The sequence below is a fragment of the Haliotis cracherodii genome, unplaced genomic scaffold, assembly GCF_022045235.1.
Source record: "Haliotis cracherodii isolate W230 unplaced genomic scaffold, xgHalCrac1.p SCAF_20, whole genome shotgun sequence".
Lineage (NCBI taxonomy): Eukaryota > Metazoa > Mollusca > Gastropoda > Lepetellida > Haliotidae > Haliotis > Haliotis cracherodii.
Window position 1 is genome coordinate 17600239 of NW_027266276.1, and position 26986 is coordinate 17627224.

Sequence of the window (26986 nt, forward strand, 5' to 3'; positions counted from 1 at the left end):
TTTTAGCATGTTTTAGTGTGGCTCAAATAGTTTCATAGTGTGTGACTCCTCTAGGATAGACTCATTTGTATGCTTTACAGATCTGCCAACCTCAAATATTAAGCAGGCAGCTAAAAAGGAAGTATTATAAATGTTTAAGTACAGTGTGTGCAGTGAGTCTTCATCTCCTACATTATATTTTCCGCTACGTACGCTTTGAACACCAAATGTATTATATCCTCCTGTGAGTTATATCAAGGCCTTTCTGTTAGTAAGTACATTAATATATTGTACATATGATTCAAACAGAAATTCTGATGATTTCATGGTTTAATAAAATTCAAGTAATCATTTATCTATGAAAAGTGACTGCCAGTTTTGTTTTGCACAATCAAGAATATGCTGTTTCAGAACAAACATAAATGCTTTTTCATTTCCAACTTTGTGGGATATCCAAACATGCCCCAAGCTGTAGCTAAACAGCAAATGTCTGATAGGAGATTCCCAATTTAAGTATATATATCACAGGTATTGGGCAGCATTCAGTGACACTAGATGACTATATGTGGGCATAGATATAACATGTATCAAATATTTAATACATATGACATAATGTTTTGTTAAAGTGGATATCTGCCACAGTCACCATATGCAACAGCATTTGGCAAGCAATAACTTATGTTTTAAACATATTTACAACATTTTCTATGTACAGTTTCTATATTTTTCCTTTGAGTGTATCTCCACAAATCACCACCATACAATAAAATTGGTACAATTTTGGTGTCAAATATTTGAAAGCCATTATTAGCATATATATTGTATTTGCACACTAGCATTTTAATAGTGCTCAGTACTGTTCTGCAAGGCTATTATCAGAAGGAGGAGTTAGGATCGTATCATTAGCCCCAGGTATTTGAAGGAGCTAACAGTTAACTTTACCAACATATAATACTTTCCTAGTTTTAGCAAATCTTTCCATTGGTACCAAGCCATTTCACAACACAACTGTGTGTGACAGTTGGTACTGGGTGTTACAGTGGGTATTGGGTGTTACAGTGGGTATTGGGTGTTACAGTGGGTAACTGGGGTTACAGTGGGTACTGTGTGTTACAGTGGATACTGTGTGGTACAGTGGGTATTAGGTGTTACAGTGGGTAACTGGGGTTACAGTGGGTACTCAGTGTTACAGTGGGTAACTGGGTGTTACAGTGGGTAACTGGGTGTTACAGTGGGTACTCAGTGTTACAGTGGGTATTGGGTGTTACAGTGGGTAACTGGGGTTACAGTGGGTATTGGGTGTTACAGTGGGTAACTGGGGTTACAGTGGATACTGTGTGGTACAGTGGGTAACTGGGTGGTACAGTGGGTAACTGGGTGTTACAGTGGGTACTGTGTGTTACAGTGGGTACTGTGTGGTACAGTGGGTACTCAGTTTTACAGTGGGTAACTGGGTGTTACAGTGGGTACTCAGTGTTACAGTGGGTACTGTGTGTTACAGTGGGTACTCAGTGTTACAGTGGGTATTGGGTGTTACAGTGGGTAACTGGGGTTACAGTGGGTACTCAGTGTTACAGTGGGTAACTGGGTGTTACAGTGGGTACTCAGTGTTACAGTGGGTATTGGGTGTTACAGTGGGTAACTGGGGTTACAGTGGGTACTGGGTGTTACAGTGGGTACTCAGTGTTACAGTGGGTACTCAGTGTTACAGTGGGTACTGTGTGTTACAGTGGGTACTGTGTGTTACAGTGGGTACTCAGTGTTACAGTGGGTAACTGTGTGTTACAGTGGGTACTCAGTGTTACAGTGGGTACTGTGTGTTACAGTGGGTAACTGTGTGTTACAGTGGGTATTGGGTGTTACAGTGGGTAACTGGGGTTACAATGGGTAGTGGGTGTTACAGTGGGTAACTGTGTGTTACAGTGGGTACTCAGTGTTACAGTGGGTATTGGGTGTTACAGTGGGTAACTGGGGTTACAGTGGGTACTGTGTGGTACAGTGGGTAACTGGGGTTACAGTGGGTACTCAGTGTTACAGTGGGTATTGGGTGTTACAGTGGGTAACTGGGGTTACAGTGGGTACTGTGTGGTACAGTGGGTAACTGGGGTTACAGTGGGTACTCAGTGTTACAGTGGGTACTCAGTGTTACAGTGGGTATTGGGTGTTACAGTGGGTAACTGGGGTTACTGTGGGTATTGGAGGTTACAGTGGGTAACTGGGGTTACAGTGGATACTGTGTGGTACAGTGGGTAACTGGGTGTTACAGTGGGTAACTGGGGTTACAGTGGATACTGTGTGGTACAGTGGGTAACTGGGTGTTACAGTGGGTAACTGGGTGTTACAGTGGGTAACTGGGTGTTACAGTGGGTACTGTGTGTTACAGTGGGTACTCAGTGTTACAGTGGGTACTGGGTGTTTAATCCTGCAGGGGCCTTCATGGAGATTGTTACCCGAATTGTTATAAATTTGACAGGTAGGAAAAGTAATAGAAGTAAAATGTTTAAAATCCTGTGTCAAGAAACGGGAAAAGACAGAAATCCCTTTGCACATTTGTGTGGGACAGGATAGCTCCAGGTGTTGCCTATGTGACATTCTGTATGATTGTTAGTCTTACTGATGACTATGTTAATGTATAATGATGTTTTCTTTCAGTGCCATGTTGTCAGCCTTCACCAGTCACCTGAAACCTGTTTCTTCACGTCAAATATATTTCAGGCTTTTGTGTTTAGCACAGTTCATTTGTAACTCCATTACCAATCTGTCACACTGTAAACTAAGTGTCTCGTCTCCAGGAACCTGGATAATGTTTGTACTGGCTCCTGGTGTACTGGAATCTGTCATCATGCATCAGCCGCCAGTGATAGGAACTCCTTGTAGTATGGGATGTATAACAAAGGGATGCCATGAGGATGTCAGTCCTCATACTCCATGTGGGTTGTCACAGCAGATGAAATGAGAATCAGGTGGTCACAATTCATGACTTCGCTGATTGTGTGTTATCATTAAACATGGAGAAGTCTCCATTCTCATAACCACTGGTTTCAACTAGTTGTTTCCTATCTGCTCTTGTTAGGACACAAAGCATTCATCTGTGCAGTGAGATATAATCACAGCTAAAGAGACAAGTGTACGTGTTCTGCTTCTCCAGCTATAGGCTCAAACTAAGTTACATCTTCTTGAGAAGTTGTTGTTGAAAGTTCTAAAGTTATGCATTTACTGCAAGGAGTGATTCCAACAATGGTTGTGGTGAGGTCTGACAATTCTCACAGTGAAATTTCTCACCTCATTTGTTTTTTTGCAATCTGACAATCATAGTTGAACTGGTTGTCTTGCATGCCACCATGTTTTTGCTTTGAAATTTGCCATGTGGCAAAGTATTGTTGAATTTTGGACGCATATTTCAGGGTTGTTTTTCTGAATGTCACAGTTTTGAACTGAGCATACTTAAGTTTGGATTGTCAGCGTGAGGTAAGGTGTTAATTGTGGTGGAAGTCGTCCATGTTGAGTCATAGGTTATTTGGGGATGTTTGGAGTTGAGAGAAATTAATTCTATCTGATTTGACGTACATTTTTTTGGATAGGTAGCCCAAAACAGGATTGGACTTCCAACATGAGTAAAATATGGAAAACCCATTCCAGGTGTCTCCTGGTATAATAGGATGCGAACAGTGCTAACTGTGGCCTTGCACCACTCACTGTGTTGACAACTGGTGTGTCGGGGACAGATGTGTCTCCTGGTATAATAGGATGCGAACAGTGCTAACTGTGGCCTTGCACCACTCACTGTGTTGACAACTGGTGTGTCGGGGACAGATGTGTCTTCTGGTATAATAGGATGCGAACAGTGCTAACTGTGGCCTTGCACCACTCACTGTGTTGACAACTGGTGTGTCGGGGACAGATGTGTCTTCTGGTATAATAGGATGCGAACAGTGCTAACTGTGGCCTTGCACCACTCACTGTGTTGACAACTGGTGTGTCGGGGACAGATGTGTCTCCTGGTATAATAGGATGTGGCCTTGCACCACTCACTGTGTTGACAACTGGTGTGTCGGGGACAGATGTGTCACCTGGTATAATAGGATGCGAACAGTGCTAACTGTGGCCTTGCACCACTCACTGTGTTGACAACTGGTGTGTCGGGGACAGATGTGTCTCAGGCCACAGTGATACTGGTGGGATGTTGCTGACTACACCGTCAAGCATCATTCCTTCCCTCACCGACACAGCGTGCATTGATGTTACCTCACTGATGTAACAAATTTAAACACGCTTTTCTTTCAAAGTGATGTAATCTAATGCAAGCAGATCTCAAACAGTCCCCAAACTGCTGCCAGTATGTTGTCAGTGTATGAAGACAAACACAATCAGTGGTGTAGGGCCTGTCAACACAGGCAACCCAAACACTGCCAGAATAAGCAGTGGGGGACTCGTGACTGAAGCACATCCATTCCACTGCTTTTCTAGCAGACACCTAACACCACAAATCAAATATTAATCTTCTGTTTACTCATGCAACAATGGTTGATATTTGCGAAAAAACAAAGTCAGACCACTTGGCACAACAACCGTCATTCACAGCAAACCAGGCATTCATTGATCGGAATAATGACTGAGAAAAGCTGCTTAGCTGGATCCCTGATCTTGAGATAAAAATAACTCCCTGCGACCTTGCTTCATTAGCTTCTACCTGTCTGAATGTCTTATCTCCATGGACAGGGTGAAGAAACTGAAGTTTGCACCTTATGATTAATCATTACCCTGTGCGATGTTGGGTGGCGTAGTGGACATCACTCAGCATGCAGTCAGTAGGAATGTGTACAAGCATACAGAATGAGTTAACCCTTTCAGTCATACCAGCTCGTAGGAAACTGCTTTTTACATCAATGAGATGTTTGTTAAACTGCCATTTTGATAAAAGTTAAAATTCACAATATTTTATGGACATATTACTCTGACATTTTAGTTCATTGTGTAAATAAATATTTGAATTTCATTTTCTTGATTTCATCAAGGTTTTATGACAGCTATAACACAAGGCATATAAGGGGTTATGTGTGTACTTGATCCTGATGACACAGTAGACGTCTGCATGCGTCATGTGAGAGCCATAGGGAGGTGGACCAGTGACGAGGTACCCCAGTGACGAGGTACCCCAGTGACGAGGTACCGCAGTGACGAGGTACCCCAGTGACGAGGTACCCCAGTGACGAGGTACCCCAGTGACGAGGTACCCCAGTGACGAGGTACCCCAGTTCACCATGTAGTGTAAATCAGCATGCCAGACATCCTGTGATATTTCATATTTGAAGTAGTGTCACTGTACAGTCCTTGACAATGAAGACATATTTGAATAGAAGAATCGTATCATCAGGAAATGAATATATCCTATCATAAGAAGATTTCTTTCATGTTTTATTTTCTTAAGAAACATCATTTAAGTTCATTTTATTTTCTCTGTATTACTTTTTTTTATCTATTGTCTTTTGCAAAAGAAAATACTTATTATTAATATAATTTCTTATCTCACCTCTTTTTATCACAAAATATTTTTTTTTACTTATTTGGAAGCTGAATTATGTAATTTTTATTCAGTAATAAGAAGGGTGAAGAAGGTTTTTTTCAATGATGTATTAATGATCCTTTTCGTGAAGCATTATCATACAGATATAGATAGCACTGATCAATCAGTCAGCATCTCATTAGTGTAAACAAACAAGGATCTACCTAGGTACCTTGAACATACACTCATTATAGACAATGTTTAATGGTCATGGTCATCAATAATCAGAAATGATTGTGTGATGAAGTCATGTGTAAATACCACTTAGTTACAGTGGCTGTTCTGAGAGGAGAGATACCAGTGTGGTATTGCTATTGAATTGAGAATGGATTGTTTCTGATGTAAAAGATAACAATGTGTTAGCATGTGATTCCAGACTGCCAGTTGCTCACACTAAAAAGTACTCACTAAAGGTAACAGTTGGAGCTTGTGTTAAGGCTATGTGGATCCCAAGTGCATCAAGAAAGAAAGGTTCAAGTCATAATGTTTTGTTTTGGAGCCTGTTGTAAGATTTGGTAAAGTCAATGTTTTTTGTTGATGTAATGAGTGAGTAAGTGAAGTGCTGTTTACGCTGCAGTTTTGAGCTATATTCTCTAAAAAGCTCAGTATAATTATTTGAAGCCACTAGACCATATATTGTGGTTCAATGAGACTAAGGTGGAAATATGGTGTGGAGTAGACAGCAGTGCTGTAAGTGGTGGGGTGCAGTTGGTATGTCTGCCTACCAAACTATCACTGACCTAGTACATATAGGGAAATACTGTTGCTGTCTCACAATAGCCCTGTTATCTGCAGGCAGGAATCAAAAACTATGTCCACTTACCCGGGACATTTGCTTACCTCAACTCTGACTGGGATGTAGTGACTTCATTAATGAAAAAAACAAAACCATCAGGAAATCATGCAAATGCCCCTGTAAGTACAATGGGGGCTGTTTCCCTGGTCCCCTACTGTCCTTCATTAGTTGGGGCTATTGTCTGGGCACACCACAAACCAAGCTGGGAGCTTGATGGGGAGTATGCTATAAGGCTGTACACAGGGACAGTTACTGAGCTGGAACACCAAGACTTGGCTGGCTGTCAGCTTTTGTCAGGCTTACCTGGATAGCAGGTCACATGACCTGCTGAACAACTCGTCAGTGTTACCTGAGAATGAGATGGACATGAGAGGTGTTCTTGTTTGACATAGCTCGACAGCAAATATACAATTTGTATGTGGGATATTTTATGTGGATATGTGCAGGGATTGTGTGTAGTGGTCATTTTCACCTGGTGGGGATTCTAATTTGGATTTACCTGTGGTATTACACGAGGCCTAGCCATGTTTGGACGTAAGAAGAAACAGGTTTTGAAGGTGGAGGGAGGTGATAAGGTAAGTGTTGTTAGTTTTGTCACCAACAATTTTATCCATTTTCAGCGTTCCAATGCAGGACCTTAGAGTTCTTCTGGCAGCCAAAAGCAAAGTTTCTCCCACTGGGTATATACTGAGTGTATTTTCGGATGAGACAGGCAAACCTTTGGATTATAAAGCCAATCAAACTATTGGTTCATTGGAAGGACGGACTGTTCAACTCCAGTCCAAAAGTAAGGAAAAAGAGGTTGAAAAACGAATGATGAAGAAAGACTCATCAAAGAATTTACAGCCATTTGAGGTAATATGTGATTCATGATGAAGTTATTTGATTACATTTCAGCTGCCATTGTTGTCACCTGACAGGTGGAATTAACATGATTATAATGAGTGTTTACATTGTGGTCTGTTTCCAGGTATTACTCACCAGTCGTGGATTGTAGTATAAGCAGTCACCATACCTGGAATGTCATCTCGGTCAACATAGTAATTAGGAGTTGTTGAATTCAAAAATGTATTCTGTAAATAGGACAACATTCTAGATGTATTGTTAGGATCACAATACAGGAACGGCAATACTTTCACTGACACCAACATGCATGTACACTAGTTTGTCAGCAGTCTCCCCCCAGCCCCACCTTCCCCCCAGCCCCACCTTCCCTCCCAGCCCCAACTTCCCCCCAGCCCCACCTTCCCCCAGTGCCCCACCTCCCCCTGTGCCCCACCTCCCCCTGCTCCCCACCTTCCCCCTGCTCCCCACCTCCCCCCTGTTCCCTAGTTTCACCTTCACCTGAGCCCCACCTTCACCTGAGCCCCACCTTCCCCCTGTGCCCCACCTCCCCCTGTGCCCCACCTCCCCCTGTGCCCCACCTCCCCCTGTGCCCCACCTTCCCCCTGCTCCCTACCTGCCCCCTGTTCCCCAGTTTCACCTGACCCCCAGTTTCACCTGAGCCCCACCTTCACCTGAGCCCCACCTTCCCCCTGTGCCCCACCTCCCCCTGTGCCCCACCTCTCCCTGAGCCCCACCTTCCCCCAGCCCAACCTTCACCTTGTTCCCCACCTCCCCCTGTCCCCCACCTTCACCCTGTGCCCCACCTCCCCCTGTTCCCCACCTCCCCTTGTGCCCCACCTTCCCCTGTGCCCCACCTTCCCCCTGTTCCCCACTTTCACCCTGTGCACCACCTCCCCCTGTGCCCCACCTTCCCCCTGCTCCCCACCTGCCCCCAAATCCCACCTTCCACCTTTCCCCCCAACATAGTTGGTATAAGATAGAATAGATAGAATAAACCAGGACATGAGAAAGAAAAATAACATCAATTCTATGAAATATGTCTACTCAGGATTTACAGCTACATACTTGTGTTGCTGGTCATCTCTTCTCTTCAGCAACCAAATCATCAACAACACACCCAAACAAGAACATTCAAATCACAGGAAATTCAATCCACCCCACTCCATCCCTATTCACCCACTATCTTTCTCACCTCCCCTGCAATCAACCCACCATTTTTCTCCCCTCCTCTACAATTCACCCACCATCTTTCTCCCCTCCTATACAATCCACCCACCATCTTTCTCACCTCCTCTACAATCCACCCACCATCTTTCTCCCCTCCTATACAATCCACCCACCATCTTTCTCACCTCCTCTACAATCCACCCAACATCTTTCTTACCTCCTATACAATCCACCCACCATCTTTCTTACCTCCTATACAATTCACCCACCATCTTTCTCCCCTCCTATACAATCCACCCACCATCTTTCTCACCTCCTCTACAATCCACCCAACATCTTTCTTACCTCCTATACAATCCACCCACCATCTTTCTTACCTCCTATAAAATCCACCCACCATCCTTCTCCCCTCCTATAAAATCCACCCACCATCTTTCTCCCCTCCTATAAAATCCACCCACCATCTTTCTCACCTCCTCTACAATCCACCCACCATCTTTCTCCCCTCCTATAAAATCCACCCACCATCTTTCTCACCTCCTATACAATCCACCCAACATCTTTCTATACCTCCTCTACAATCCACCCACCATCTTTCTTACCTCCTATACAATCCACCCACCATCTTTCTCACCTCCTATACAAACCACCCACCATCTTTCTCCCCTCCTATACAATCCACCCACTATCTTTCTCACCTCCTCTACAATCCACCCACCATCTTTCTCCCCTCCTCTACAATCCACCCACCATCTTTCTCCCCTCCTATGCAATCCACCCACCATCTTTCTCCCCTCCTGTACAATCCACCCACCATCTTTCTCACCTCCTCTACAATCCACCCACCATCTTTCTCACCTCCTCTACAATCCATCCACCATCTTTCTCACCTCCTATACAATCCACCCACCATCTTTCTCACCTCCTCTACAATCCACCAACCATCTTTCTCACCTCCTCTACAATCCACCAACCATCTTTCTCACCTCCTATACAATCCACCCACCATCTTTCTCCCCTCGCCATTACTCCCACCCGAGTCCAACTACCCACAACTTGACCCCACGCTGCTACACTCTGGAGGGGGGGTCGGTCCGCAGGGTCTATTGATTATTGTACCCACTCCCACAAAAGGTGGCAGTAATTAGATCTTACCACCTAAACATTTAAATGAAATGTTTATGGAATGAATATCTATCCATAATGTCAGTCTTTACTGATAAACTATGCTCATGACTCCGAGGAGCAATTTTAACACACGATACCGTTATGCAAAAATGACAAGTTTTGAAAGAACACCTATATATATTTAAACCATGAACTATCTCAAATTGATCAGAACATGGCTGATTGTGTATGACGGTAAGCATATAGGTACTTGCAACTGTAAGATGCTAGTGTACTCAATATGCTGTACACTGTATAAGTAACATTAGTCTGGCCGAGGACACCCAGGAGTATACCCACCTATTTCTGTTTGTTCTTTCCTACACCAGTACAGCTTGCAGTCTTCATTGTCTCCCCAGTGTTAATTTGCTTAAACTGGTAGGCTGTACCCACTTCCTGACTAACTGGTTGGGCAGACCACGCACATGCTGAATTGCCACCCTTCCCAGCTGTTCAGTTTATTCAGCATGCTGGGGTACTCACATGTTTAGATTAGACCCAGGTTCAATTCCATACAAGTTACAATCTGTGATATACATTCCTGATGATTTTAAAATGTTACCTTACTAAATACACATATAGTTAAAAAAGAAAGGTAAAATTGTTTCAGTAGATTTGGCCAGTAATCACATCATTATTTCATATTTGCCTCTGTATTTCAATGTTTAATGTTACCTGATGTCGGGGCAAGTTAAGTTGTGTGCAATCTCTGTCCTGCACATCAGATGAAGGAGGTTCATTCTTGAACAACAACTGATGATTGCACAGGTTTGTGCTCCTGAATACTGGCATGTCCTATGGTGGCCATGACTGCCTGTTTCCAAGAAGTTGTCCGATACTGAGACCACAACATGCAGCTGTGTCAGGAAGGTGTGCCCCCGACCATCCAACTTGTAGTTGTGTCAGGAAGGTGTGCCCCCGACCATCCAACTTGTAGTTGTGTCAGGAAGGTGTGCCCCTGACCATCCAACTTGTAGTTGTGTGAGGAAGGTGTGCCCCCGACCATCCAACTTGTAGTTGTGTCTGGAAGGTGTGCCCCCGACCATCCAACTTGTAGTTGTGTCAGGAAGGTGTGCCCCCGACCATCCAACTTGTAGTAGTTGTGTCAGGAAGGTGTGCCCCCGACCATCCAACTTGTAGTTGTGTCAGGAAGGTGTGCCCCCGACCATCCAACTTGTAGTTGTGTCAGGAAGGTGTGCCCCCGACCATCCAACTTGTAGTTGTGTCAGGAAGGTGTGCCCCCGACCATCCAACTTGTAGTTGCAGGCCTACTGCATACATTATATCTGTAGTATCAGCGGGACAGGCCTACTACATACGTGATATCTGTAGCATCAGCGGGACAGGTCTACTACATACGTGATATCTGTAACATCAGGGGGACAGGCCTACTACATACGTGATATCTGTAGCATCAGCAGGACAGGCCTACTACATACGTGATATCTGTAAAATCAGCGGGACAGGTCTACTACATACGTGATATCTGTAACATCAGCGGGACAGGTCTACTACATACATGATATCTGTAGCATCAGCAGGACAGGCCTACTACATACGTGGTATCTGTAGCGTCAGCGGGACAGGTCTACTACATACGTGATATCTGTAACATCAGCGGGACAGGTCTACTACATATGTGATATCTGTAGCATCAGCGGGACAGGTCTACTACATACGTGATATCTGTAACATCAGCGGGACAGTTCTACTACATACTTGATATCTGTAGCTTCAGCGGGACAGGTCTACTACATACATGATAGCTGTAGCATCAGCGGGACAGGTCAACTTCATACATGATATCTGTAACATCAGCGGGACAGGTCTACTACATTCATGATAGCTGTAGTATCAGCGGGACAGGCCTACTACATACTTGATATCTGTAGCATCAGCGGGACAGGTCTACTACATACGTGATATCTGTAGCATCAGCAGGACAGGCCTACTACATACGTGATATCTGTAACATCAGCGGGACAGGTCTACTACATACGTGATATCTGTAACATCAGCGGGACAGGTCTACTACATACATGATATCTGTAGCATCAGCAGGACAGGCCTACTACATACGTGATATCTGTAGCATCAGCCGGACAGGTCTACTACATACGTGATATCTGTAACATCAGCAGGACAGGCCTACTACATACATGATAGCTGTAGCATCAGCGGGACAGGTCTACTACATACGTGATATCTGTAACATCAGCGGGACAGACCTACTACATACGTGATATCTGTAACATCAGCGGGACAGGTCTACTACATACGTGATATCTGTAACATCAGCGGGACAGGTCTACTACATACTTGATATCTGTAACATCAGCGGGACAGGTCTACTACATACGTGATATCTGTAACATCAGCGGGACAGGTCTACTACATACGTGATATCTGTAACATCAGCGGGACAGGTCTACTACATACTTGATATCTGTAACATCAGCGGGACAGGTCTACTACATACGTGATATCTGTAGCATCAGCGGGACAGGTCTACTACATACTTGATATCTGTAACATCAGCGGGACAGGTCTACTACATACGTGATATCTGTAACATCAGCGGGACAGGTCTACTACATACTTGATATCTGTAGCATCAGCGGGACAGGTCTACTACATACATGATATCTGTAGCATCAGCGGGTCAGGTCAACTTCATACATGATATCTGTAACATCAGCGGGACAGGTCTACTACATACATGATAGCTGTAGTATCAGCGGGACAGGCCTACTACATAAGTGATATCTGTAGCATCAGCGGGACAGGTCTACTACATACGTGATATCTGTAACATCAGCGGGACAGGCCTACTACATACGTGATATCTGTAACATCAGCGGGACAGGTCTACTACATACGTGATATCTGTAACATCAGCGGGACAGGCCTACTACATATATGATATCTGTAACATCAGCGGGACAGGTCTACTACATACTTGATATCTGTAGCATCAGCGGGACAGGTCTACTACATACTTGATATCTGTAGCATCAGCGGGACAGGTCTACTACATACATGATAGCTGTAGCATCAGCGGGACTGGTCAACTTCATACATGATATCTGTAACATCAGCGGGACAGGTCTACTACATACATGATAGCTGTAGCATCAGCGGGACAGGTCTACTACATACATGATAGCTGTAACATCAGCAGGACAGGTCAACTCACAAGACAAAGTCATCAAGTCACCTAGCCTATACCCAATGTCAACATCTGTTTGTTAGTAAGTAAAGAAACTCAGTACCAGCATTCAACATCCATATTATGTTTCCATTTTGCTAATTGTTTTCCTTACATGTAATTTCTCACTTCATAATGTAATATTTGACCATCTCAGCTGTACACGATGTGTTTAAACACACCTTAAAACACTCACACACACAATTTTCTGTTTTGTCTGAATTTCTGTGGACAATGAAGTGGGAAGAGTATTAATATGTATACACATTTACAATGTTGTTCATAGTCAAATTCAGCACCACAACTTGCATTTTCAATGATGACTTTGGTTGACAACATGACCCAAACCCACATGTCAGGGGCATTGCTTGGGAAACCATAATGTAAGCAAACATGGTAGAGTGTAGTTTTGTCTTAAAGTTAAACATTAATACTTATCAAACACAGATCAAGCATTAGCAGGCCCGTACAATACATCTACCACAGAGATATATCTGCCATGATCTGGACATCACACATGTAAGTGTAGCTGTTTCATCATTATGATCAAACCCACACATCCTCCAAAGTTAATGCAGCAAACGAAACACCATGGAACCAACTCATCAACAACAATCTTCACACTGGTAGCTGCGTCAAGCTGTAACTTAACCAACTCATCAACAACAAACTTCACACTGGTAGCTGGGTCAAGCTGTAACTTAACTTAACATAAGTAACATCAGTAACATTGGCACTGGAATGGAAGAAAGAATGACATCTAGATTACTTCTTTAAGACTGGGCTTAATTGGTGGTGCTTTAGGTTATGTAATATTTCTGAACTCATCTGGTCTAATGTCTCATGTCTGGTTCCATCATAATACACAGTGCAATTCATAGTGAGTCTGTGCACTGATCAGCTTAATATCATACCATTGTGTCGACAGTGAATATTGAAGTAAATCAGTGCATGTAAATTGTGCACGTTTATTTTCATGAATGAGCATAGATAACAATGGTTTCTCTTGATCTTCAAAGCGTGTGTATGACAGCTGGTCTTATAGCTTCATCTGATGCTTTCTGCCTACTATTGCTATTCCATCCTCAACTGCTAGATACTACATAGAGATGTACTTTTATTCAGGTTAGTATTGCCAGGTTACTATCATTGAATAGGGCACAACATACATCAAAGGTCCAGGCATTTAACCATAGGTAGAGAGCTTGTCCAGTTTTACCTGACCACAAGGGTCAGGACAAGGTCATTAGGTTGACCACCTGGAAGCAGGTGGCAGTCCCAGGAACCTGTCCTCGTTATGCAAGTTTTACCTGTATACATGTATGTAACTTTCACAGCTGTTGTTTAGTGTGGGTTTGTCTTGGAGGAGATACTGATGGTATTGTGGTTTATTGAGGATTGACTGGGTTGTTTTAAAGCGTGAAGTAGCTCTGGAGTGCCCCATGTATGCATTTATGCTGGATGATAACACTCCCTTCATCCAGCTGTTATACATAACACTACAGTCTGTAGTGAGCTGTGGACCAGAGGGAGTGATGGTGTGTGTTCTCTCTGTGTGTTAGCAGTGACCAGACTGTGTGACCCTTGTGAGGGGTTAGGTGGTCCAGACTGGAGCTTTCTTCACAGCTGCATCCTTGCTAGATGGTGGCTAGTGAACACAGAACAAGTCCCCAAACCACCTGCATGTTGTCCTAGTGCTCCAGTTGTCTACTGCTTCCACACAGGTAGAACTCCGTAAAACAGCTGTCACTCACTCAGTCACTGGCCATTGAGCTTATATCCAATGGATTGTGATTGCTACATGTACTTCTTTGGTGTAGCTCTGCCTTTGTGTTGATAGCATTGGCAAAACAGGACTCCAGCTTTGCTTGTCGTAATGGCCACTGAAGGTGGTAAGCCTCAAGTACTTTGTCGATTGCTGTCAAACGCTAACTGTGTGTTATGTTGTTGATGCTGTCATCGACCCTGGTTTTCCAACAAAGACTCTGACTATTGCCAGGCTGCCATCATACAGCTAAAACAGTGTTGGTTGTGGTTAAGACAACTAAGGAACACACTCCTTAGCTCTGTTATATGCTGGTAATATGTTTCTTTCCTATGGTGAAGATACATAGAATTTCTTTTTTCTTCCTGACGTCCTTATTGTGATACACTTCATTTCAAGAGGGAAACCAGTGGCCCAGTGGTTTAAGTGCTGCATATTTTTCTTCCCTTAGGTGCCAGGCACCACTGGCCATGTGTTTGAATCCCAGGTTAACCCTTACTATGATCCTGGGTCTGCCAGGACATCAAACTGCACCCCTGATGACTCCCTCGTGACTCAGACATACATGAGGAAGAACAGTTTAGCAGTGACCCCCAGAACACTCACTCGCTCATCTGCTCACTGTGTCTCGGTCAGAGTTGTTGACCCTCTCGCAGTCTTTATTTACACAAAACATCTTTAATAAACATCAGTCAACAAACTGTCCACCTCGTCATTGTCTGTCATTCTTTACATGACATTCATCAAGATCAGCAACTTCTATCAATCTCACCTATATATACAGTACACTACTTTATAGCAGTCGACATTCAGGATAGACATTGTGTGACAAATGGGACCCATATATAAGTATATGAAAAGTCCATTGTAGAATACAAAGGCTGGAATCTGTGGCCTAGAGAATTAAGTTTGTTGGGTGCAAACTTTTGACACCAACCTAATCTGCTCGTGACCTAGTTGTTATCAACACAGAAGATATTGCTTAATTCATTTCATCTATTGATTACATCTCAATCTCATTAAAATCAGATGTTAGTTTTCACTACCGCTAAACAAAGATCTGAGGACACCCCATTACAGGTTACGTCAGATCGACCTTTCAGAAGGCAGCTTTCTTGAGCTTTACGACACTAGTTTCAAACTGGCGACTACGCTTCGAAACATATTTTGACGTATTCTCGATTACAAAAATTAAAACTGAAAAGAAGAACATTCTTGAATGGCTTACAGACGGCCTAAATTGTATGGATATAATCATAAAACCCGTAACTGTCATTCGGAATACCCCGTGTTAAATATTTCGTGGTTGCATGATCAGAAAACACATTCCAACTGTCACTTTCATGATCTGGTAAGCGATGCTCTGATTGGTTGGATGAAAGGTCGTCCTGACGTGACCCTTTATGGGATGTCCTCAGATCTTTGTTTAGCGGTAGTGAGAACTAAGATCTGATTTTAATGTGATTGGATTACCAATTGAGATCTTTACCAATCAAATTTCAATTTTTGAAACAATCTCCCTTTAGTTTATGGTACTTAGATATTATGTGAAAACCTGATGCAGGTGAGGGCTTCTCAGTTTTGTCAATGTTAGAATTAGAATTGATTGGCCATTATTATGGCTTCTGGACCCCCATATACCCTGTGACAACAATATTACATAATTAGTTTTTATTTATTTGACTTCCTGCATACAAGTTGACCCCTTCCTGTGGTATTGGCATACACATGAACGTGACTGGCCTTCACAGCACTGCCCCTCAATGGCCTAGTCCGAAGTATCTGCTCTCACTTGGTCATGTGTGCATAGTGTGACACTCTGTAGGTAGGCCCACTTCTATCTAATATATGACGCATCATTGAAGACTTTTGCTACTGAAGATGTAAAAAGCAACAAAATACTCACATTATCTGAACAATGTTATAGAATTTCACAAAGTTAACTTGGTAAAACCAGTTAAAACAGTTAAAATGAATAAGATTGAATAAGATTGGATTGTCAGAGGCATCACTGAAATGTGCAATAAACGTATACGACTGTGAGAATAACTAACAAGCCGTGAGGAATTACGGTTATCTCCTGAGGGAGTGTAGCAAATGGGGGAACTAGGACATTAATTCGCTCGGGAAAGATGAACCATAATATTCTGAGTTTGTTCTTCTCTTTCTTACCCATAATCAAATTGAGTGCAAACGTCTCCAGATCATAATACCTGACATGTTCAAAATTTCCAGCAGCTGTAACCCAAAAGAAATGTCTCTACGTAACAGTAAACAAGCCACCTCTTCACGACACATCCGATTGTGTAAAATAGCCCGCTATGGTATTTGGTATATTTGTATCAGTTTCACTCCTACATGCAGCATGTGACGTGTTGTTGCATTGAATACATTAACTTTGCCATATGTAAATTTACAGTTTTAGAATTGAACATTGGTAAGTGAGAGAATGTCACTTGAAGTTGGCCACAGTTGCTCAGTGCCCAGTTTTCAAGCCTTCGTACATTAAACAACACCAGACATCATGACTGGAGGATGCATGGTTAGATGTGGAATATTTATCATCAAGTTACTGTTTGTTATTCAGAATCAGAATCCAGAATTCTTGAGATCTTGTTCTCCTTCCACATCAGCCTGTGGATGATGGACTGAAAGAATGAATGAAGGAAAATAGTACCAGTGACCAATGAAAAGCCAAGTTATTCTCAGAAAAACTGTTATTCTTATAGATCCCCATTTCACTCACTAATTGATGACCTGGCTGTACTAGTGTGTTGTGGAACCCCAGTGATGTGGCTTGAAGCTACGTGCTTGTCGCCGCTCTGATTGCACTTCTGTATATTGCTGCTTTATGTACCTGGTACACCCATTTCCTCACTCAAACCTCAGTTTATTTCTGGACCATGATATGGGATCACACGAGTCAAAGGTTACCATCAAAGATCAATAATTCAGCCATTAGACCGAGTTATGAACTTAACAACATTAAACTGTTCCCTAAAACTACGACACAAACACTGGATGATTATAATCTATAACTTGAAATCTTATTGCCCACTTGACAATACCACTCAGCCATTAACCAAGTGTATACAAGAGCTGAATATACACTGATGTCAGTTTAGGCTCCCAGAACAAGGACAGGCTTCATTAACTGTATACCCCAACCTTACCTGTCATTGTATGTAAATGCCAAGGGCGAACATAACCAGTCACACATTACCTGTTGTACATTAAATGCCTGTTGTCTCTATGGTAATCAGCAGTTGATAGACACAAGGTACATGATGACCCACCTGTCTCTCGTCCTGCGCTAGTGTTACTTACTTGCAAAAACTTGTTGGACTATGTTTATCAAATACCTTACATGCTAGGTCAACATGCTAGGTCTGGCACTATGGGACTGGAGTGTTCCCCACCATTGTGGTGCAGTGTCTGGGACTCTGGGACAGGAGTGTTCCCCACCATCGTGGTGCAGGGTCTGGCACTATGGGACAGGAGTGTTCCCAAACCATCGTGGTGCAGTGTCTGGGACTCTGGGACCAGAGTGTTCCCCACCATCGTGGTGCAGTGTCTGGGACTCTGGGACCAGAGTGTTCCCCACCATCGTGTTGCAGGGTCTGGGACTCTGGGACAGGAGTGTTCCCCACCATCGTGGTGCAGGGTCTGGGACTATGGGACTGGAGTGTTCCCCACCATCGTGGTGCAGGGTCTGGGACTATGGGACAGGAGTGTTCCCCACCATCGTGGTGCAGGGTCTGGGACTCTGGGACCGAGGTGTTCCCCACCATCGTGGTGCAGGGGGAGATTCATACACAACACACAACAATGGTGAGATTCATGATTGCACACAACATGGCATGGTGAGATTCATGAAGACACTTAACAGCTTGGCATGGTGAGATGCATGAAAACATACAACAATATGGCATGGTGAGATTCATGAAAATACAACAATATGGCATGGTGAGATTCATGAATACACTCAACAATATGGCACGCTGAGATTCATGCACAACATTTAACAACATGGCATGGTGAGATTCATGAATACACTCAACAACATGGCACGCTGAGATTCATGCACAACACTAAACAACATGGTATGGTGAGATTCATGAATACACACAACAACTTGGCATAGTGAGATTCATGCACAACACACACCATCATGTGGTGACAGCATCATATCAGAAGCTTCAATACATGGGAGATTTACAAAGGCTGTTGTATTTTTTCATGTGAAATATCAGATAAGGAAACTGTTCAGCAGCCTGGAGTTCACATGAAAATTAGGTCTACTGTTTAGCTGGGCCATAATAATAAAGTTTACCTCCTGACTCACTGACTTGTCGTTCAAATTCCCCTGTAGGGTTGTTTCAGGGAATAATTATTCCTCGTATCACTAGTTTGTCTTGTAACACATGCTGCATTGTCTCCCTACCTACTCAACTATTAATGATCTTTCCATCAGTGCAATTATTCATCAGCGGAGACTGATAATCATTTGTCTGTCTGTCTTTCCTTCAGACCACCCATCGGTTCACTGTCAACCTGCCTCGCAACCAGAAGATGGTGACTCGGATCAGCCCTGAAACAAACTTGGGACAGCTGTATGCTCATGTATGCAAAGAGAAACATCTTGACCCCAAACGTTTCACTTTCCAACACCCCACCAACCATCATGTCAACCTTGACCTAAGGATCATAACTGTGGGTGACCTCAAGAGCAATGAAATAAATCTCATCCCTTTGGGTAAGTGAATCTAGTCTTAATAACAGGTCTGTTTTTTAGAGAACTTTTTATTTCAAATTTTGAGTACATAGCTTGCTATTTGTCAGTATTAGTAATTGTTACAGATTAAATACAGTCATGTTCGCAACACTGCAGCCTTAAGTTACAAGATTAATATGCAGAGCTTCAGATAAGCTGCATATATGTGAAAAATATACACAAGATATCCTCTTTACCCAATTAGTTCACTGGAACTATGTGAAGCCAATGTTGGATGTCCCCATACCTGATGTTGTTTGAATGTTGCTAAAAGGAAAATAAATAAATAATTCTAATTTCTAAAAATGTTTAGGAGGGATCTTAAAGCAAGTCCATGGAATTATCTGTTTTAATTGTTTGGGGCATTAATGACTTAAATGAAGTATTCGTTTACTTTTTCTATGAACATGTTTGAGTTTTATTGCCTCCATGACTGGCGGTATGGAATTAGGTCACATCAGTTTAATCCAAGGTGAGTGTTTGGTGAGGCAACATTTGGAAGGGACAATTGATTATGAGTCCATTAAAATCTCTTGTGCAGCAGTCTGTAAGTTTATTGTCAAACAGGATATTTGTGATACCTCTTTGACGATATAACAGAAGGCATGTTAAAGTTCATCCTTGAACTTAAGATCAGCATTATGTTGGACTTGCACCCAATGGGGCACCTGTAGAGTCAACAATGATTATTGAAGGATAGGGCAGTTTTTAAGCACATCGTCTGTTTTATGTTTTGGTCAAGGACCAGTCATGATAATCTTCAGCACCTAAAGGTTCATGAAAGTGCTCTTGATTTTTTTGCATTTTCTCAAACGGCGATCAATAGTATTTTTCATGCATATATTCAGAATAGCCTTCATTTATTGAAATTTGATTAACACTGACTTGGTCCAGCATGTACCCTTAAACAAAAGAATGACTAACTCACAAGAGAAGAAGCTTTGCACATGTTTTTTTGACAATGTAAGAATTGACTTCTTCTGTAATCACAACTCTATCCTGTTCTGCTGTATCAGGCACACTAAGGAGACCCAGGGCTACATTAAGAAGCCTCATCCTTTTCTCACCCTTTGAGGTGGAATCTAATCATACATTGCTTTAGTAGCCACTGCTTGGAAACGGGGCTTTTATTTAGAAGATTATTTGTCAGTATTTGATAAAAAGCTTAATGGTATGTAGTTTCTCAAAACATTAAGTTTGCAGCGTATGTGAAATACATGAAAAGTCAAGACCACATCAATGTCATTATTACTTCTTGTTTCTCAAATTTTTAAGTAAGAAAATTTGGGTTATTTAGGTATTACTATTACTTTTGTCTTTCTCCTATCCATATGATTATTAACCTTATTCCTGTCGACCTAAACAAGACCAAACAGTAGTTTTATGTTCCTGCACATGCAGATAACCAAACTACCCAGCAGGCAACCTTACTCTTCATATGTTCAGTTTGTTATATAGGGTTTCATAGAAAATTGACAGGACCATGATTCATTAACATATTTAGAAAGACAGACATTTAGATTTTGATATGTTAATGTTGTTTCTTTGTCAGTTTAGGCATCTTATTTGCATAACAGGTGATGAAAAGAATGGTTTGTGGGTTTTCAAGCTTTAAACTTATGATTGATGATATAGGAACTGCAGATGATTCCATGGCATTTGCTAACCAGTTAAGATATTGTTGTGTTAATGTTCTGTAAACTGAAGAAAATAAGTACTGTTTCCTGATACTGGAATGGGAAGGGCTAGTGTGGCGTTATTGCGCTGAATTGTGTCACTGATTGTGTAGTATTAACGTTTTTGTGTGTGCACAGACCTATATAATAAGTTCTATAAGTCTGTGCACACTGTAGGGAGGTTCATCAGTAGAACAAGAAGAAGCAGGGAGAAAAAACCAATAAGAACTGCGCCCTTCATGGGGCAGTGTTTTATTGTACGATTAACAACCCCCACTCTTCATTTTCTTATTAAATAAAAAATTGCTTAAAAACATTTAATGCAAGCAAGCTGAGGAAACTGACTACGTCCAATAATTGTTTTGTGAAACTGTCTAGTTATGTGGAGGCTGATGGGGTCGAGTGATGTAAGGCAGTGAAGTTTACTGTTACACGCCTTGGCTACGTTCTTCTGGTCCTGGGTTCGGAGCCCGTATTAACCAGGATTATGGTCCATTGTTTGCCAGCACCATACACAAAGCTCTGTGGCTTGTGTGACATTCATCTAAGATGTCCACCACTTTTGGCTTCCCTCACAAGGAAGTTGACACATCACGATGTGGGTTGGTGGTAAAAATAAACGTAAATTCAATGTGATTTCATTTTTAAAGTATAGTTACTCAGTTGAAAAACCTATCATAAAAGAAAAAAAGAATGACTCATGGGGAAGAAGTACTACCAAAATGTTAAGTGCATTCTGCAAACTTTTATTTTTTCCACATTATGTATGAAATTTAAGGTTGACAGATCTGTTGACCGACTTGTTCTGTGTTGTAGGTTTAGTTGCTGACTCAGCACGATCGATGCCAGACCTCTCTCGTAGTGAGTCCCTAACTCTGCCTAAAGAATCCTTCCCTTCCTACATGCCGGGGGCATCAGAACCCAAGAAGAAAAGAGGTTTCCTTTCATTCCTCAAAAGGAAGGATAATAAATTTAAATTGGTTTGTATAAATTTGCTTCATGCTTTCATGATAATCATAGACCTATAAAAAATGAGCTATAAACTTAGAAGCAAGAAACACAAGCAATGCATCCTGAGGGTTTTTCAGAAACATGTATGTAGTGTAGGAAGGGAGATAACTCTTACTTGGACATGCGCTGATATGACTTCAGTATGTTTGCTGCTGTTACTTCAGTCAGAGACAGAATATAGCATGTGCAGCCAACTGAGGTCAGGACATGTAAACTTGAACACCCTTTCATCATCTGCCCTTGTGGTCTAGTGGGAAAACAGTACTTAAAATGATATGTGAGGTTGCAGGTTCGAGTCACATCATGGAATTTTCATGTGATACAAATTGTGAATTTTGACCAGTCAAAAATCAACATAGATGCATAGTAAGAGATTTATTGTACAACTCAACTGTAAAACCTCCAAGCAAGTCTTACAATTCAAATTTTAAACCCCTCATCATGTCTCACTTGAAAGTAGTTTGTTTGTTTGACGCCGTAATCAGCAATATGTCCAGTGATGGACATCATGAGCATTGATCCACGTAATTGGGAAACGATGATATACATCAACCAAGTCAGCAAGCCTGACCACCCCATCCCGTTTGTTGCTTTTACGACAAGCCTAGCCGCCTTTTATGGCAAGCATGGGTTGCTGAAGACCTTGAAAGTAGTACAAGAATAGATCTCCTGTACCTTACACTTGTCATAAGAGCTGGGGACAGCTGATTGTATTCCTTTCAATTATCTTCATCGTTAATTACTCTAGTGAAATTTCTGTTAAAAATGTATGCTCTATTGTGTTTAAAATAGAAAGAAATATATGATGATAAGAAAGGTAACTTACATTTCGCAGCATGAGACACGATATCAGGACATGGAAACTAGCTCGACAACAAGTAATCAAATGTCAGTGGCCAGAGCGCGACAGAACACGACCCCTCCCCCAGAACGTCGAGAATCAGATGCGGCCAACTTGCAGGTGCGACCTAAATCTATGTTTGTGACTGCTAAGGAGTTGAAAGTTCATGATGGAGCATCATCTTCACAGGGCAAAGAAAACACCCTTCCACAAAAAGCAGCCACAAAAAAGAAACGGCCAGCACCTCCACCACCCCAGCAACAGAAACATGCAGCATCAGAAACTGTTGAAATTTCTGTGAAGGACAAAACACCAGTTGTGATGCATGAGAAGAGAGAAGGTGTTTCCAAGGTTACACCTGACCATGTGACACAGAGACTTCATTCCCGCAACAGCTCTGATTCAAGCGGATATCATGAACTGACCCTAAGTGGAGCAGAGTCACCTGAGGCAAATCGTGTTTCAACAAATTTCAAAACAAGCATAGACACTACATCCATTGAAAGTGCTGATAACACTAATGGTGACAGTGGTATAAATGAACACTCCCCTGTTCATAGCTCCCCCAAATACACTGAAAGGGCTGCTGGAGATAGCCAAACATTGCCACATAACAGGTTGGTTAAAAAGCAAGTTCAGCGATCACATTCTCTAGAGAGAAAGGAGAAGTCCAACAAGCCACCCCCACCCTCCACGAAGAAGAAGAGAGCCCCTGGGCCACCCCCAGGTAGGTCTCCTCTGTCCTTTTCCATACACACTCACATAACTGACTTCTGGAGGAATTCATCTCCACTATTTGGGACTAGAGTAGTTTTGTTTCATATTCTTTAGGCCAGACTTTCCATTCAGCAATGCTGTTTTTAATATTTTATATAATATGCGAGTTTGAATTGCTTTTTTGTTCAAGTTTCTTGAGCTCAGATCTTTCCTGCCTCAGTTTTTTTTATATCTTATGCTGTTTGTAGTGTGTTGTTGGTTTTTGCTTGTCTGTACTGTAGATTGAACATGTTAAACTACTTTCCTTGATGCATTCAGTCAATTCATGAGAGAGAAAAATAAATAGAACTCATAGTTCAAACATATTCAAATGTCCAGGAGAAAGTGCTGAAATCACATGTTATGTATTCAGATTCCCAAACAAAATTATTTTGGTATTTGAGGGCAAGGCCTAAATCTACCTTCTCAATGGGCCAGTGGAGAGTGACAGATGTTTTCATTAGCTTATATGTGGACTTGGTTGCAGCGTCTACGTACTTCATAATCTATTTTGTGGTGCAGTTAAATCATACAACACAATAGTCAGTCAATAGCAAGTCTAAAGTGTTTCTATTTCTGTTAATCCTACAAAAGTAACACTGCATCCATTATTGAGTGTCAAACTGACCTTTGATCATCACAATGTGAGTACTTGAAATAACAATGAATGTCTGTAACTGGCAGGGGATATAGGAACCGAGTTCTCTCTCCGTCAAATGTTCTCAAAAACTATACAAGTTAGAGAAATGAAATTTTACACACTGATGTTACTGGTCATGATCTCAATTGAGTTAGAAAATTGGTGTTGTACATTCATTGTTTACATAGTTATGGCCCTTGCTTCATGCTTTTCAACTTTGTGCATACTGTGTGAAATTGTGGACCCCATTTCCTCAGCGACTACTGAGAGTACTTGAATGAAAGTGTGCATGCCTATCTAAGAGATACTTGTCAAGACTTACACCTAAATTGGTTTTGTCATTTATGTTTTACAGAGTTAAGGTCCTTGATCCATGTAATTTTGCTTGGTGCCTGCAATGGGACACAAGTTTTCTAAGAAACTTCTGAAGTTAGCTTATCTAAGATGTACTGATCAAGACTGCGTTATGCTTTCCGGAGAAGGGTCCTTTTGTGTATATTAATTTCACATTTAATATATTTATTTGATGACATAATGTGGCCCAAGTGGCTATCTCTATTAAACATGTTGAATGAGTGAGTGAGTGAATTAGGTTTTACGCCGCTTTTAACATTATTCCAGTTATATCGCGGCGTGTCAGCTTAATGTGGGAGGAAAGCCCGAAGTGATGCAGGTCTCAGACGTTTACCACTTCGGTGAAACCCACGAGCACGGGTATGGTGCTGACAAACCTAGAAACATAATTGGGGCGAACCGGGATTCGAACCCACAATCATAGGTTTCTGGCGTGCCCAAGGGACGCAACTCTGCACAGCGAATCGCGGCGCCTTAGACGACTGGGCCACCCGTGCCCCCTAAACATGTTGAAGGCTTTATAGGACTTTTATATAGTTTATACCAGAGACCTGCTGCCTTGGCCCCATTCCACACAGTAAATGCCAGTCAGGGTTTAATCCCCTGACTAGACAACTGAAGGCATCTTAAATGTTGTCATAACTTAATTGCCAGAATTTTATCATCTCCTTTATTATTAAACACTGTTTCTATTTTTCAAATTCAATTTTGGTCAAGCATTTGTGATTAAGTATTAGAGTATTAAAGTTGCTATGTTGAGATTACTTGCCACAGAACAGGTGCAGGCAACTATGGTCGCGAATGGAGGGTGGGCGTGTTGTGCAGGCAACTATGGTCGCGAATGGAGGGTGGGCGTGTTGTGCAGGCAACTATGGTCGCGAATGGAGGGTGGGCGTGTTGTGCAGGCAACTATGGTCGCGAATGGAGGGTGGGCGTGTTGTGCAGTCAACTATGGTCGCGAATGGAGGGTGGGCGTGTTGTGCAGGCAACTATGGTCGCGAATGGAGGGTGGGCGTGTTGTGCAGGCAACTATGGTCGCGAATGGAGGGTGGGCGTGTTGTGCAGTCAAGTGTGTGAGTAGCAGGGAAAGTCAGAGTACCTCTCCATTCCTCAACACCATGGAGCAGGGGGCCGCAGGGTTACAAGCATATTCCCCTACTTAAAACGCATCCCTACTATTACACTTTGACAAAGTTTTCTCTCGTGAAAGATAAACGAAAACTCTTTGTAGTCTGTATTTATACTGCTTGAGTCCTTGAGTGAAGCACGAGGAAAGCGTTCTCTGCTGCTGTTGCACGTGCACCAAGCTCCGTCGCAAGCTGACACTTACAATTCATGGTACACAGCTCTTCATAATTTTGTGGGGTCCTAAACTAGTATTTTATCAATCGTTTCACATGGTATTTTATCAATCATTTCACATGGTAAATATGCATGACAGGCATTATAGGAAATATAGAGCCCCAAACAAGAACACTTTAATATATGTTTATCAGAAGGTTTATCTAATTGCTATAAATATGAACATTGCTCTAGGTAACCTGCTCTAACACAACATTATACACATATTGTTTTTGAGCTTTTAAGCATTATGCAGAATTTCGAAATTATTTAATAGTTAATTTCACACGATACCTTCATGTGTTGCTATGGCTCAGAGGTCGACAATTTCATATCTTCAAATCAAGCTGAGTCAATCAATGTGGGTTAAAACCTGCTGGTAATACATATTTTCCAACAAATTTGTAAATATTCACTTGTCAAAATATTTTTAGAATAGTTCCGTCAAATCCAAATGATGGTTCAAGATGATGTATAATTGACTAACAACTGGAGGTTTAAACAATAGGATGACGTCACAGATGTGTTTTCATTTTGGAGGACATGACCTCTATATATTGATTTCCCATATTTAGTCTCTGCCCCTTCTGTGTTCTTGTGGGGGCAAGGGTGGCCCAGTCGTCTTAAGGCGCCGCAATTCGCTGTGCAGAGTTGCGTCCCTTGGGCACGCCAGAAACCTTTGATTGTGGGATCGAATCCCGGTTCGCCCAAATTATGTTTCTAGGTTTGTCAGCACCATATCCCTGCTCGTGGGTTTCACCGAAGTGGTAAACGTCTGAGACCTGCATCACTTCGGGCTTTCCTCCCACATCAAGCTGAGACGCCATGATATAACTGGAATACTGTTAAAAGCGATGTTAAACCCAACTCACTCACTCACTCACTCTGTGTTCTTGTTTCTGTCTTTGAGATTGGCAGACAGGACTTATGTGCAGATTAAGCTTATTTAGCTTCAGTGTTATGAATATGATATTTGCATGATCAATCCATTCTGCAAAGTTGTATGAATACATGGTACTTGCAGATGCTCTTTAATGGATATATATATGTTTACTGCTTTGAAAACTCTAATTTTGAAGTAGTACAGTGAAAACTTGCTCCC

At 42.1% G+C, this 26986-nt stretch overlaps 1 protein-coding gene across 9 annotated transcripts in view; it reads left to right on the plus strand.

Moving 5' to 3' along the window:
* Positions 1 to 26986, plus strand: part of LOC139470371 (cordon-bleu protein-like 1) — a 109934-nt gene that overhangs the window by 75729 nt on the left and 7219 nt on the right. For 8 of the 9 annotated variants that reach the window (XM_071252774.1, XM_071252773.1, XM_071252772.1 and 5 more), the window contains exons 3-6: positions 6959 to 7193; positions 19022 to 19247; positions 21758 to 21921; positions 22788 to 23520. In XM_071252774.1, coding sequence (XP_071108875.1) covers positions 6959 to 7193; positions 19022 to 19247; positions 21758 to 21921; positions 22788 to 23520 — 1358 coding nt within the window. Of the gene's footprint in view, positions 1 to 6682; positions 6914 to 6958; positions 7194 to 19021; positions 19248 to 21757; positions 21922 to 22787; positions 23521 to 26986 lie in introns of those variants that run through there. The other variant, XM_071252779.1, reaches the window with a different exon arrangement.